The sequence below is a fragment of the Camelus dromedarius genome, chromosome 13 (assembly GCF_036321535.1).
Source record: "Camelus dromedarius isolate mCamDro1 chromosome 13, mCamDro1.pat, whole genome shotgun sequence".
Taxonomy (NCBI): Eukaryota; Metazoa; Chordata; class Mammalia; order Artiodactyla; family Camelidae; genus Camelus; species Camelus dromedarius.
This window is the reverse complement of record NC_087448.1, coordinates 63,466,894-63,482,424: the sequence shown is the minus strand read 5'-3', so window position 1 is coordinate 63,482,424 and position 15,531 is coordinate 63,466,894. Positions and strand designations below refer to the sequence as shown.

The following is a 15,531-nucleotide window of genomic DNA, read 5'->3' as shown; positions in this document are numbered from 1 at the left end:
TAAAATATATGATACATAATATGGTTCTTCATGCCGAAATGTTTCTTTACCTACTTCTAAAATATGGCAAAATTGAAAACATTTAAACATGATGCCTTCTAGACATAAATAAGCTGTAAAAGTTTAAATGTAAGCTTGAGCTACTACTTGTACCATATATTGGAACTTTTGTAGTTTTTTGCATTTGAAGATGAAATATGTGAGCAGTTTATTTGCATGTTTATGGAGTTGAATATATTTTCCTTTTCTTATTTTCAGCCTCTGCATAAGAGCCTAGATCCAAGCAACCTGGAACATCTCATAACACCGCTGGTCACTATCGGTCACATTGCTCTCCTCGCACCAGATCAGTTTGCTGCTCCTTTGAAGTCTTTGGTAGCTACTTTCATTGTGAAAGATCTCCTCATGAATGATCGGGTAATGTATATATTTTATTTTATTTTATTTTATTTTATTTTATTTTATTTTATTTTATTTTATTTTATTTTATTTTATTTATTTTATTGATTGATTGATTGATTGATTGAGGGGGGAGGTAGTTAGATTTATTTATTATCTTTTTTTTTGGTTTTTAAATGAAGGTACTGGGGATTGAATCCAGGACCTCATGCATACTAAGTGTGCACTCTACCACTTGAGCTATACCCTCCCCCCTGTATATTTTTCAGATGTGTGTTCTTCATAATGCTTTCTTCTAACATTTTATGCAGCAAAGAGATAAGTGAAGTGATGTAAATAATACTTCAATTTGGCTGACTTATTTTAGGTTTTCCTGTCTTTGTAACATACTGTATCTCCATTATAAGTAAAACAATACATTGAAATACATTCCTTGGTAAATACAGAATATCACCCAATTCAGTCCATTTCAACTTTATATGGGTTTGATTTTTGTAATGATGTCTATTTTTAAAAATGTGAAGACTAACAAGCTAGTTCACAGTTTGGGTGTCATGACAGTTAGTTGTTCCATTCCCTACATACAATAGAGAATTAAAAGAGGCCTGGGAGAAAACATTGGGAAAGAAATAATTATTTTCTCTCTCCAATTTATGAGTATTGGGGGCAAGGTGTGTTTGGGTGTGGAAGAATCGGCCTCTTACAGTCATGTGGAATTCTCTGCATGTGTCTGTGTATATTTAGATATACACACATATGCAGACACATACATAACCATCAATTTTGTATCTGTTGTGTGCTCAGCACTGTACAAGGTTTATTAAAACTAAAAAATATGAAATTTAGTTTCTTCTCTTAAAATACAGTTTTTGAAGTGTGTAGGTATGTTAACACATGTTTCATATCCATGGTTATTCTTCCATCCTATTAATACATTTTAATTTTTTTTTAAACAGAGGTGCTGGGGATTGAACTCAGGACCTTGTGCATGCTAAGCACATACTCTACCACTGAGTTATTACCTACTCCCATCCTCCATTTTAATGCTTTTAAAACTTTAAAAAAAAAATTGCTATGGAAAAATAGTTTGTAGAAATAATAGTTAAGACAGAGCTTTGTACATTTTTAGATCTTTCTTCTCTTTGTCTTCTCACAGGTCTCTTAAACTAACCTCATTCTTAAAAATTCTTTTTTCTTTTTACTGTTCAGTGATTTCCATTACTCTGTCTTACAGTTGCCGATCATTCTCTATCATCTAGTCTACTGTTGATTTCTTCTAGTGTGTATTTTTTGTTATTGTATTCTTTAGTTCTGTTTGGGTCTTTTTTTTTTTTTTTTAATTGAGGTATAGTTGATACACAATGTTGTCTTAATTTCCGGTGTACAACATAGTGATTTGGATATATACACACACACATATATATTTTTTTCCCCTTCCTTGGGTCTACTTTATATTTTCTAATTCTTTGTTAAATTTCTCACTGTATTCATCCTTTCTTCTCTCAGGTTTATTGAGCATCTTTGTACTTTCAACTCTTAATCAGGCAGATTGCTTGCTTACACTTTGCTTAGTTCTTCTGGGGTTTTGTCTTGTTTATTCATTTGGAACATATTCCTCTCTCACCTCACTTTGCCTCATTCTCTGTTTATTTCTATGTATTCGGTAGGTTGGTTACATTTCCTGATCTTGGAGAAGTGGCCTTATGTGGGAGACATCTTATGGGGCCCAGCAGCACACACCCCTCTGGTCACCAGAGCTATATACTGTAAGGGTGCCCCCATGTGGCTCTGTGTGCCCTTCTGTTATGGTGAGGCTGGCCACTGTGGACATGCTGGTAGGCAGAGCTGGCCCTTGGTGCAGTTGGCTGCAAGGCCCTGCCTCGTGCCACTGTTGAGTAGGCTGGGTCCCTGCAGAGCTGGCTGAACAGCCTGGGCATCCCATTGCTGGTGCCAACCTGTTAGTGTATGGGTAAGCCTCTGGCACTCACAGGCTAGAGGGAGGACTCCAAAATGGTGCTTGCCAGCACCAGTGTCTGTGTGGTAGAATAAACTCCCCTAAGTGGCTGCTGCCATTTTCTGTGTCCCCAGGGAGACTCCTAGTTGACTTCTGTCACTCCAGGAGGCTTTCCAAGATCAGCAAGTATGTCTGACTCAGATATTTTCAAATTACTGCCTCTATATTGAGATTCAGAGTATGTGAGATTCTGTGTGTAGTCTTTTTTTTTTTCTTTTAAAGTGGAGTTTCTGTTTTCTACAGCCCTCCAGCCCTCCTGTACACAAACCCCACTGGCCTTCACAGCCAGATGTTTTGGGGGTTCATCTTTTGAGTGCAGAACCACTTGGGTTGAGGAGCCCTATGTGGGGCCTGGACACCTTGCTTCTGGTGGGGGGAACCTCTGCAATTGTGATTATCCTCTGTTTATGGGTCAACTACTGAGGGGTGTGGGTCTCGACTATACTGGATCCCCACCCCTCTTGTTGTGGTTCCTTCTTTATATCTTAAGATGTGGAAAGTCTTTTCTGCTTGTTTCAGGTTGTTGTGATAGATAGTTGCTCTCTAAATAATTGTAATTTTGGTGTGCTGTTGGGAGGAAGTGAGTTCAGGGTCTTTTTACTCCACCATCTTGGCCACCTTCTTGTTAATGTTGATGTTTTGACTTCTTCCCATGAATCATGAGTGTTCTTAATGACATCTAGAATGATGAATTCTTTCCAGAAGGTTTTTAATTTAGTTTGCCGAGATCCATCGGAAGAATCACTGTCTATGGCAGCTTTAGCCTTACAAAATGTATTTCTTTACTTGAAAGTCAGAATTACTCCTTTATCTATGGCTGCAGAATGGATGTTGTGTTAGCACACATGAAAACGTTAATCTCATTGTACATCTCCATCAGAGTTCTTGGGTTACCAGGTGCATTGTCAAAGAGCAGTGATAATTCTATAGCAATATTCTTTTCTGAGAAGGAGTTCTCAACAGTATGCTTAAAATACTCAGTAAACTGTGTTGTAAACAGTTGTGCTGTCATCCAGGCTTTGTTGTTCCATTTGTAGAGCACAGGCAGAGTAGATTTAGCATAATTCTCAGGGGCCCTCAGACCTTCAGAATGGTAAATGAGCATTGGGTTCAGTTAAAAGTCACCAGCTGCATTAGCCCCTAACAAGAGAGTCAGCCTGTCCTTTGAAGCTTGATGCCAAGCATTGACCTTCTCTCTGGCTTTGAAAGTCCTACATGGCATGGCCTTCCATTATCGGGTTGTTTCATCTATGTTGAAAAATCTGTTGGTTTAGCATACCCACCTTAATTAATTATCTTAGCTAGATCTTCTGGATAACTTGTTGCAGCTTCTACATCAGCACGTGTTGCTTCACCTTGCATTTTTGTTATGGAGACAACTCCTTTCCTTAAACATCATGAACCAACCTCTGCTAGCCTCAACAGTTTTCTTCTGTAGCTTCCTCACCTCTCTCAGCCTTCACAGTATAGAAGAGAGTTAGGGCCTTGCTCTGGGTTAAGCTTCGGCTGAAGGAAATGTTGTGGCTGGTTTGATCTTCTGTCTAGGCTGCTAAAACTTCCTCCATGTCAGCAATAAGGGTGTTTTACTTTCTTATCATTCATGTGTTCACTGGAGTAGCACTTGTAATTTCTTTTAGGAACTTTTCCTCTGCGTTCGCAACTTGGCTTCTTGCAACAAGAGGTCTGACTTTCAGCTACTTTCAGCTTTTGACATACGTTTGCCACTAAACTTAATAATTTCTAGCTTTTGATTTAAAGTAAGAGACGTGCAATGCTTCCTTTCTTTTGAACACCTAGGGGCCATTGTATTATTAATTGGCCGCATTTCAATATTGCTGTGTCTTAGGAAATAGGGAGGCCTGAGGAGAGGGAGAAAGACGGCGAATCGGTAGTCTTTAGAGCCGTCAGAACACACACAACTTTTATTGTTAAGTATACAGGTGTGGTTCGTGATGCCTGAAAATAATTACAATCGTATCATCAAAGATTGCTGGTCACAGATCACTGTAACAAACATAACAATAGTGAAAAGATTTGAAATATTGCGAGAACTATGAAAATGTGACACACAGACAGGAAATGAGCAAATGCTGTTGGGAAAATGGTGCTGATAGACTTGCTAGATGTAGAGCTGCCACAAACCTTCAATTGTGAAAAGTGCAGTATCTGTGAAGCCTAATGAAACAAGTTTTGCCTGTGTACAAAAGTGTGCCAGACAGGTAGGTCACAGCAAAAAGATACTGTTTGTTTAGAGTGTGTAATTAGAGTTGCAGTAAGAAAGGAAAGAGAATATAAAACGGAAATAGTATTTGAAGTGATAATGCCTGAAAATTATCCAGAATTTATGGACAACATCAAAGCTATAAATTCAGGAAAAGCTCCCAGCCCCAAGTAGGATAAATACAACCAAATGGATACCCAGATATATCCTAGTGAAATCAGAAACCAATCAAAGTAAAAAAGATTAAAAGTTTGCACAGCAAATAGACAGAAAACCTTCAAAGGGACGAGGCTGTCACCTGACTTTGAAGGGAAAAGAAAATAGAAGATAATGGAATAATATCTTCAAATTATTGAGCAGAAGAAATGTACCAGCCTTAGAATTCTAAACTGGAGAAAATATCCTTTAAGAAGGGAAGGCAAAAATGAAGATATTTTCAGACAAACAAAAACAGAGAATTCATTAGGAGTTATCCCAACTAAAAGAATTTCTACTTTAATTCTTTGGGTAAAAAGCAAATCATCACATAGATAAAAAAATGAAAAGTGAGAGAAAGAGAAAAATACATTGCTAAATCTAAGTAAATATTAATTGTATAAGATAAAAACAGGAGTGATCTTGTGTGAACAAGAACACAACAAGTATCACGGTATAAAGGGAATTAAAGTATTTTAAGTTTCTTTGGAATACTGAATCTGCTGTTCTGAAAGTTTTAAGACATAATAGCTGGCCTTCAGTATTGGCCTTCAGTAAGTTAAAGTCACTGCTCTCTAGGGCAACTACCAAAAGAATAGGGAAGTGTAAAACAAACAAGCCAGTAAAGGGGAAAATGGATTAAAAACATGTAATCAAAAATAAGGCAATAAAGAAGAGGAGCATGAACACAGAACTGATAGAACAAACTGAAATTAAGCATCGAACGGCAGATTAACCCAAATCACTATTTACATTACATGTAGACTTTTCTAAGTAAAAGACAGATTTGTCATAAAGTATGCCAGAACTGTGTTGTGTACACTTCTGTATATGACATTTAGATGAAATTTTCAAGTCTTCTATTAGTTAACTGTTAGTCCATCTTTTCCCCCTGAGATTGGAAATGTGATAAAAATGTCCACTATTATTACCACTTGTATCATCTTGAAGAAACATTACATAAGGAAGAAAAATAAATAAAAAGCATTAAGAATGGGGAAAAAAAAGCTGTAATTATGAACAAATGATATAATAGTGAAAGGAGAGAACCGCAAAGAATGTGAAAGTTAATAGAATTAAAAACTCTCTTTAACAAGATCCCAGGATTCAAAGTCAATATAAAAAAGAAATAATTTTATATTTACATGCCAACAGTAAGAAATTAGAAATTAGTAACCATTAAAAATTAAATTTACAGTAGCTTCGAAAACCATGAAATGCCTATGAACATACTTAAGAAAGATAAGCAAGATCTCTACATAAGTATTTAAGAAACATTACTCAGAAAAATTTAAGACTACCTAAGATGTATACTGTCTTAATGAAATGGGAAGCTCAGGATTATAATACCATGGAATGGGAAGGTGATTATATAATAATGAAAATTATGTCCAGATTTACAATTCAACACAATCCCTATCAAAATTCCAGTGAGGTGTGTTGAGGTAGAGTGGTATAGGGAGAAAGATACAAACTGATTGTAAAATTTCAGTAGAAATGTAAAGGCTAAGAACAGCCAAAACCATCTTGAAGAAGAAGAAGATGATGATGATGTAGTCATAGTAGGAGTAGGAGTAGCAGCAGCAGAAGTCATCGTTCACAACATGCGGAGGACTTAACCTACTAGATATCATACCTTCTTCCAATAATTAAGAAAGTATGAAACATAATAGAGTAGATTATGTATGTATGATTTAGAACGAAAGTAACAGTTAAAAGCCATGGAGAATCTTCATAATCTTGGATTGGCAATTATTCATAGATATGAAATCCAAAGTACAAGCAACAAAATAAAAAACTAGATAAATTGCTCTTCATCAAAGTTTAAAACTTTTGTGTATCAAAGGACAATATCAACAAAATGAAAAGGAAACCTACTGAATGGGAGAAAATATTTGAAAATCATATATGTGATAAGGGAGTTAATATCTCAATTATATAAAGAACATATACAACTCAATAGCAAAAATAATTTTTGTGACTAGAAAAGAGGGATAGGACCTCAAGAGACATTTTTTTCTAGAGAAGATGAACAAGTGTCCGACAATTATATGAAAAGTGCTCAACATCACTAATTAACAGGAAAATGCAAGTCAAAACCGCAGTGGGATAGCATCTCACTCCTATTACAGTGGCTAGTATAAATAAGACAAATAACAAGTGTTACTGAGGATGTGGAGAAAAGGAACCCCTCTGCACTGCTGGTGGGAATGTAAATTGATGCAGCCACCATAAAAAAACAGTATGGAGGATCCTCCAAAAATTAAAAATAGGTAAAAAAATTATAAATAAAAATATGTGACCCAGTAATTCCACATCTAGGTATTTATCCAAAGCAAATGTAAACACTAACTCAAAAAGATATCTGCATCCTCATGTTCATTGCAGCATTATTTATAATAATCAAGACATGGAAGCAATCTAAGTGTCCATCAGTGGATGAATGGATAAAGAAAAAGTGGTGTATATATACAGTGTATATATACAGTATGTATATTTTATACATAAAAAAAGATGAAAATGTTGTCACTTATAACAACGTGGATGGACTTTGAGGATGTTATGCTAAGTGAAATAAGTCAAGCAGAGAAAGATAAATACCATGTGATGTCTCTCCTGTGTGGAATCTAAAAAACACCAAATAACAATAACAAGGAAAAAACCCTGAACTTACAGATACAGAGAACAGATTGGTAGTTACCAGAGGTGGGGGATGGAGGGTGGGTGAAATGGATAAAGGGAGTCTAAAGATACAGACTTCCAGTTATAAAATGAGTAAGTCAAAGAATGTAAGTTTAGCATCATGAGTGTAGTGATTAAACTGTAGTGTGTATTTGAAAGTTGTTGAGATAATAGATCTTACAAGTTGTCATCACAGGAGAAATAATTGTAACTGTGTGGTGATGGGTAATAACTAGATACATTGTGCTGATCATTTCACTGTTTATATATGTACATGCACACACACATATATAAATATCAAATCTCCGTTGTACACCTGAAACTAATGTTATATGCCAGTTATCTCTCCTTTTTTAAAAAAATTATCAATTAAAGTGTTGAAAAGTCAGCCTACAGAATGGGAGAAAATATTTGCAAATCATGTATCTGATAAGAGACTTATATCTAGACTATATAAAGAACAATTACAACTCAACAAAAAGACAACCCAATTTTTAAAAATGGGCAAAGGACCCGAACAGTCATTACTATTAATATTACTATTGTACTTTTTTTAGTTTTATATTTTTGTATTAAGTTATGTTCATTTTTTTTTAGACATGATGCTATTGCACACATAATAGACTACACTATAATGTAAACATAACTTTTCTATGCACTGGGAAACCAAAATATGTGTGATGTGCTTTATTGCAGTATTTGCTTTATTGCCGTTGTTTAGAACCATATCTGCAATAATTCCAAAGTATGCCTGTGCTTTTCTGCCTGCTTATGCTTCAGTTTTATTATCTTCTCACCCATCTTTGAGTTTACTAATCCTCCCTTCACATTTGTCTAATCTTATGTTAAACCCATAAAATTGAATTCTTAATTGCACTTGTTACATACTTTCATTCTATAATTTCCTTATACTTTTTAAATAATAGTTGTTAGTTCCCTGCCAGAATTCTTTTGCTTCTCATTTAGTCGTTGACATCCAGTTAATTATGTTAAGGTCTTTGTGTGTTAGCCTCAGCATCTGGTTCTCTTGTGGCTCTTTTTCTCGTCTGTTTTTTTGCCTAATTTTTGGTCAGGTCTCATCTTGCACACATGATATTTTTGATTGAGTGGTAGACTTTGTGTACAAAAAATTTGTAGAGATAATTTGATGCTCTAGATGATTTTTTAATATTTTTTATTGAGTTATAGTCATTTTACAATGTTGTGTCAATTTCCAGTGTAGAGCACAATTTTTCAGTTATACATGAACATATATATATTCATTGTTGCATTTTTTTTTCGCTGTGAGCTACCACAAGATCTTGTATATATTTCCCTGTGCTATACAAGGAAATGTATAATGATTTTATAATTCTTTCAAAGAGGATTTCTTTTTGCTTCTGACAAGCAGTCGAGCTATTGTCAAATCACATTCATTCAATCAAGAATGCAGTGATTGGAAGCTGGGCTTCAGTTTTTGAGAGGCTGATTTCTTTTTCTGGTCATTTTGTCTCTAGGCTGTTTTTATTTGGGACCCTTCCAAAAGTCTACGGTGTTTAACATGGACTCTACTCTATATTAGGCTCAAAATTCTACATTTTTTTTTTCTTCTAGCTCTCTGACAGTAATTGAAACATTGCTCAACCTCTCACCCTCTTTCACTTTCAGAATCAGCTATCATTTATATGAGAAAAGCAATTTTAGTACCAGACTCAAATCTCTTGATTACTGTCCTCTTTTAAAACCTTGCCCTGCAAATTATCACTATTTGAGCTCTCTCTTGCCTTCAAACAGGTTCTTTAAAACTATTTTGTTTAACCTTTCCATTTGTTCCAGTTGGGAACATAGAGGTTCAGAATAACAACTCTACTCAGAAACAGAACTCCTTTTAACCCATTAGTGTATTTTATGTTATATTTGACATGTACAAAGTAATATATATAACATTTATGGAGCTTGTTTTATAATAATATAGTGAACACTCATGAACTGTTAGCTCCAGGTTTTGTTACTTTCCAAAATTTTCTTCCTGTTTCTTTCCTGCCCCAAGTAACCACTTTGTTGAATTTCAGATTTGTTATTCTCTAACTAAAACAGATCATCACTTTACCATATATTTATCTTAAACAACGTACTTGTTTACTTTTACTTGTTCTTAAAGTTTATAAGAGTTACAATACACCATATATAGTCTTGGGTAACTTGATTTTATCATTACACATTTGTGTTTTGGAATAATTCTTGTTATTAAATCTAGCTGTAGTTCATTCATTTATTACTCTGCCTTATATCATTCTGTGAAGTATCTCATAATTTATTCTCTTAATGAATATTTGGAATATTTCCTTTTCGTTCCTCTTTTGACAGTGCCCTTCTGAGTGTTCTTGTAGAAGCCTCCTGATACATATGCGCATGAATTTCTCTAGGTTACAGTCACACGAGTGAAACTGATGAACATTAGTGTGTAAACATTTAACTTTTCATTTTATTACTGAATTATTCTTCAAGATAGTTTTAAAACTTATTTTCTTTTCAGTAGTGTATATCCCCTGTTATTGTCAGATTTCTCGATTTTTGCCAATCTAATAGATAAAAAATAGTGTCTCAGTGTAGTCTTAATTTACATTTTCCTGGTTACTAATAAAGTTTATTTGTCTAGTCATTCATGTTGCCTCCTTTCTGAAATTCCTTTTGATGTCTTTGGCCTTTTTTTCCCTTGGGTTGTCTGTTTTTCATAGGTAATCCTTAAACTCATTAATATTTTTTCAGGTACATGTTGAAGTACCTTCATAAAATGCATAAAATCTCATTTATGGTATGCCTTTTTACTCCCTTCATGGTGTACTTTGAACAAAAGTTATTAATTTTAATGTAGTAAATTTATCATTCTTTTCTTTTGTGGTTAACGCTTTTTATGTCTTGTTTAAGAAATCATTCCCTATGCCAGTGTCATAAAAATAGTCTCCCATATGTTGTTCAGAAAGTTTTAAGATTTTCTTTTCACACATGAAAATTTTAATCCATCTGGAATTGATTTGTTTGTTTGCTTTTTAATGCTGTGACTTAAGGATTCCATTTCTTTTTGTTCTCCATTAGGATAACTAGCTTTCCCAGCAGAATTTCCTGAAGGATCTTTCCTTCTTCGCGTCGTCTGCAGTGCTGCCACTCATATCACGTGCAGCCTCTGTTCTTTTTCATTGCTTTGTTTGCTTATCTACAAGATGACTTTTGGTCAAGTTTTATTTTCTCTGTAAAGAAAATTTTTAAATTCCTCTTACACAACTTTGTTAGGTACTTCAGTTTTTAAAATTATGTTTAATGTTTGTGGTTGATTTAAGGAATTATTTTGTAGTTTTAGTTTTATATCCTCCTGTCTTGCTAAACTCTTCTCTTTACTTTTAATCAAAACTATGAGGAATGCCAGTTTTGATTATTTTCTTATCCTTGAATATTTTATCTCTGTATTTCTTTATATTTATTTGTACATAGGTTTTCTTAGATTTTTTTCATCGCAATTTTGTCTGTCAATTTTTGAAAGCAGTATATTCAAGTCTTCTGTGATGATGATGTTTTTGATATTTCCTCTTTTTTAAAAATCATTTTTGTTTTGGCTTATTCTGATATATTCTGCTAGTTGTACAAATGTTCATGTATTTTGTCTTATAATGTAAGATTAAAGAAAAGTATGTCAATATCCTGTTTACATCAGTATCCCATTTAATGCTTTTCATCTTGACTGGTACATTTGTCCATCCTGTTTTAGATTTTCTCTGTCATTGGTTTTGTTGCATCTGTTGTGGTTTTATTTTATTATTTTTTAACCTATCTGACTGACTGTTGATCTTACTTACGGATAACTTTTTTTTTCTATCTGTAAAGGTTTATGCTGATTGAATTTTTCTTTTTAACTACATATTTTAGTGGAATGCATTTTTGAATAATTGTTTCAGAATGGCTTGTAATTTGGAAACTCTTTCTGTCTTGAATACTAGAATTCTATTTTTCAAGTTACTTAGCTGCAGAAAATTCAGAACGTTGGTTTTTGGCATCTAGTCTTGCTGCCAAGATGTCTGAAGTTGATCTGGTCCTTGTTCCTTTTTTGGTACATTCCCCCCTGGAAGCGTTTGGATTTTTTGGATACTGTTACTTCAGAAATTTCATCAATTATGTTTCTAATATGATTCTTTTCTCATTATTTCCACTTCATCTTCCGAAAGCACTTCTCAACTGGAGAATTGATTTTTCAGCTATATGAACACAGTTCTGTGTGTTTGGGGAGTTTGCCTTCTGGATATTTGGGCTACCTATCCTGTTGCCAGAGAGTTACCTGAGGTGCTGTTTGATTTCCATAGTCTGCCTCTTAGAAATCACTCATGTCAAGTGGAGGTAAAAATGTGATCTCCAGTGTTATAGGATTGGGTTCTGCTTTTTTGTCACCTTAATTTCCTGGCTGCTACTGCAAATTCACATCTCTTGATATCAGTTTATCATCTGAGGGTTATATTCTGTGATTATGCTGAAAAAAATGACACTTTGGAGGGTGTTTCCTTCTGTCCTTTTATGGAGATGTAAGCTCTCTATCTCTGTTAATTTCTTTTCTGTATATTTTTGTTATTCAAATTTTTCCTATGGTTTTGGTTTTCTTTCAGACCCCTTTTGTTTTCCAGCCTGGCTAACTGGGATGTGTGTGTGTGTGTATGTGTGTGTGTGTGTTACCATTTTGGTTGGATTAGGTAGGAATATACTACTGTGTGTTTTCTGTTACTTCAACTGCAAAACTGTATAATTTTTCCCTGCTCAAGATTTTTTGCATCTACCTATCCCTTTGTTTAAGAATGGCAGCTGACCCTTGAGCAGCATGGGGGTTAAAGGTGCCAACCTTTAGCATAGTGGAAATCCTAGAACAGTTTATAGTCAACCCTCTGAATGAGGTTCCTCCCTATCCAAGGGGCGTCCACTATTCAACCAACTGTGGATTGTGCATTACTGTAGTATGTGTGTATTTAAAAATCCACACATAATTGGACCTGTACAGTTCAAATTTGTCTTGTTCAAGAGTCAATTGTAAGCTTTTTGGCTCCATTGATTTTTATCCTAGTCCTTGCCAGCTGCCTTAAATAACTGAAACATTAATCTTAAAGGGGGAGAGGGTGGTGAGTAAGGAAGTATATGTAAGTGGTTAAAGTCAGTCCTACCTCACACCTAGAAAGAACCAACTGATTATGGAGGTATAAGGTGTATATATGGTGCTAGTGAAGACGTACCTTTCAGCCTTTTTGAGTGAGTAACAGAAAACATAGTCATATATAATGACTGTCACTGCAGAAGATAAACATTTCATTCATTCTCTAAATAGTTAAACAGGAGAATTTGTATTTATGTTTTAAAGTTCTCAATTTTTGTTTAGCTTCCAGGAAAAAAGACAACTAAACTTTGGGTTCCAGATGAAGAAGTTTCACCTGAGACAATGGTCAAAGTGAGTGATGTGCATAGATCTGTTGATTTTAATATATTTAATATACTGTATTAGTTTTACAGGGGTTAAAATATGTATTTTTGTTATAAAGTTTCAGCTATTAAAATAAGTCAAGTTTTTATGTTTATTGTATGACGTTATCCTCTGTGTTGTGAAAGTGTAGGGCAATAATGGGAAACTTGAGGCCTGTGGACAGCTACACACAATATAGTTTGAAAAGAAAAAAAGAGTTTGAAAACTTCCTCCATGTTGCTGCTTCCAAGATATTAGCTTTTTAATGGCAAAAGACAGTGCTGCTTTTATTATGTACCTTCTCCTGTTGAGTAAAAATGGTCATCCAGGTTTTAAGACGATTCATCTTTTCCATGAGATTTGATAAACCTTTTGTTTTGATTTTTTTAATTCAACCTTTTATTCCTTGAGTTTAGGAGTTACACATAAAAGATTGTCATCACTAGTATAGACAGCATTACTTTATCACTAAAACCATCTGTAGTCTATAATGTATACCTCATCTCAATCCACTGCCCAGAGTGTGAAGACCAGGAACAAATATATTAAATATTGTTTTTTTTCTAATTGTAATTTCTTATAAGTCATTTCAGGATGTGTGTGTATTTGTTTGTATTTTATATTATGAACTACTTTGTCACTTAATTACAGCTTCAGATTCTGATACTCTCTCTGTAGACTTGGAGGGCCTTTCCTTTAGCATCTTTGATTGATGCTTGATGCTTCTGAGTTCCAGTATAAACCTGTTTTCTCAGCATTGGCCTCCAGCAGCAGTTTTCTATGGTTGAGCAGCACTGCACTAGAAGGCAGGCTGCCTGCACTTAAGTTCATGCTTACAAAGTGGCCCAGAAAAGGGATCTTAAGAGTGTCAGCTACATACCACTACCCATTTAGCTCCTGAGCCTCCAATCTGTAAAAAATTAAGATATGTGAAAAAGAGATAATATGCACCCCTTCGAAAATGGTTGTTGCACACATTATAGGCAGTAACAGGTTTTAAAGTGTTTAAGTACTTCATAGTTATAAAATGTATTACAAATACAAGGTGATATCATTGCTCAGGCACAAAAGATTGAATATAATTTGCTCTTGGGAAGCTTTCTGACTAGGGAAGCTAGCATGATTTTTCTGTAGGTTCTAGAGGATAGAGTGTATGTCAGGGAAATATTGGGGGAAAAAAAGCAAAAACAACCAGGTTTTAGATAAGTCATTCATTTGTCAGTTGCTTAGGGGGTGAGACATCTTTAATTTAAAACATATGCAGAAAATAATAATTCTTCTTTTCTTTTCTAAAAAAGCATCCATTATAAAAACATTTATTCATTTTTAAAGGCTGATATAAAATTTCTTTAAATTATAACAATGTTTTATTTGTCAATTTGTATTTTAAATAGATTCAGGCTATTAAAATGATGGTTCGATGGCTACTTGGAATGAAAAATAATCACAGTAAATCAGGAACTTCTACTTTAAGATTGCTCACAACAATATTGCATAGTGATGGAGACTTGACAGAACAGGGGAAAATTAGGTATGTAATTACTACTTTAGAGTTCTTTAGATTGCCCAGTATTTCAGCACCTCGTGTGATTGTTAATGGTGGTTTCTTTTTTAAAAAATATGTAGTATTATTTAGTAGGAATGTTATATTTTTATTATAATATGCCTTTGTATAGTTAGTTACTTCAAAATGGCCATACATATGTCTGGTGCAGGGTACTGCTGTATACTCGAAATATTTTGAACAATAGATGTTTACTTTTTTTATTATCTAATGTGAAAATGTTAGTGTACCAATCAATAACTGATGTTTTACATTCTGGTTAATATCTAAAGGAAAAAGGATGGACTGGATAGAAGGCAGCTTACTGAATCTATTTCTAGAAGTATAAATATATGCAAATTTTTAAAAGGGTACTTGATTCCACTTATTTAAAACACACATACTTTTGTTTGTTTCATTTGAAAGTTTAAGTATAGTATAGTGATTGAAAACAAGGACTCTGGAGCCCAGATTCAAATCATGGCACCACCACTTACTAGCTAGGTGGCCTTCAGCAAGTTACTTGAACCTCTCTGTACCTCAGTTTTCTCATCTATTAAAACAGAGATGATGATGATACCTATTTCATCTAGCTATTATGATAATCAAGTAAGTTAGTATATTTAATGTATTTTTTTAAAGCACTGCCCAGCACAGAGTGATAGAGGTATTGATGGTGGTAGTGGTTATTATGTCAAGGTTGGCTAAAATTTAGACATCTTTCCGGTTTGAAAACACAAGTGCCATTTATTGCCTCTTATTAGTAATAAAAAATGAGTGTAACTTTTCCCCCTTAGTATATCCAACTTTCTTTAAGACAAAATATAACCAGTGACTACCAGTTGCTTTGTCTCTTTCCATCCTGTTTTGCTCATCCTGTATTTTTTGTGTAGGATGGTAACAGTAGTAGCACATTTTTCTCAAACAAATCAAATAAAAAGAAAACTTTGAAAACCATGTGTAATTCATTTATTTACCTTCTTTTAGTCTAACTAATTGTCTTCCCCTTC

General features: G+C 34.2%; 1 protein-coding gene across 7 annotated transcripts in view; it reads left to right on the top strand.

Moving 5' to 3' along the window:
* Positions 1 to 15,531, top strand: part of PDS5B (PDS5 cohesin associated factor B) — a 177,732-nt gene that overhangs the window by 119,557 nt on the left and 42,644 nt on the right. For all 7 annotated transcript variants that reach the window (XR_010383646.1, XR_010383648.1, XR_010383650.1 and 4 more), the window contains 3 exons: positions 259 to 417; positions 12,898 to 12,966; positions 14,373 to 14,509. Coding sequence is in view for 1 of the 7 variants with exons in the window: in XM_031465857.2 (XP_031321717.1) it covers positions 259 to 417; positions 12,898 to 12,966; positions 14,373 to 14,509 (365 nt within the window). In the remaining 6 variants the exon portion in view is untranslated. The remainder of the gene's footprint in view (positions 1 to 258; positions 418 to 12,897; positions 12,967 to 14,372; positions 14,510 to 15,531) is intronic.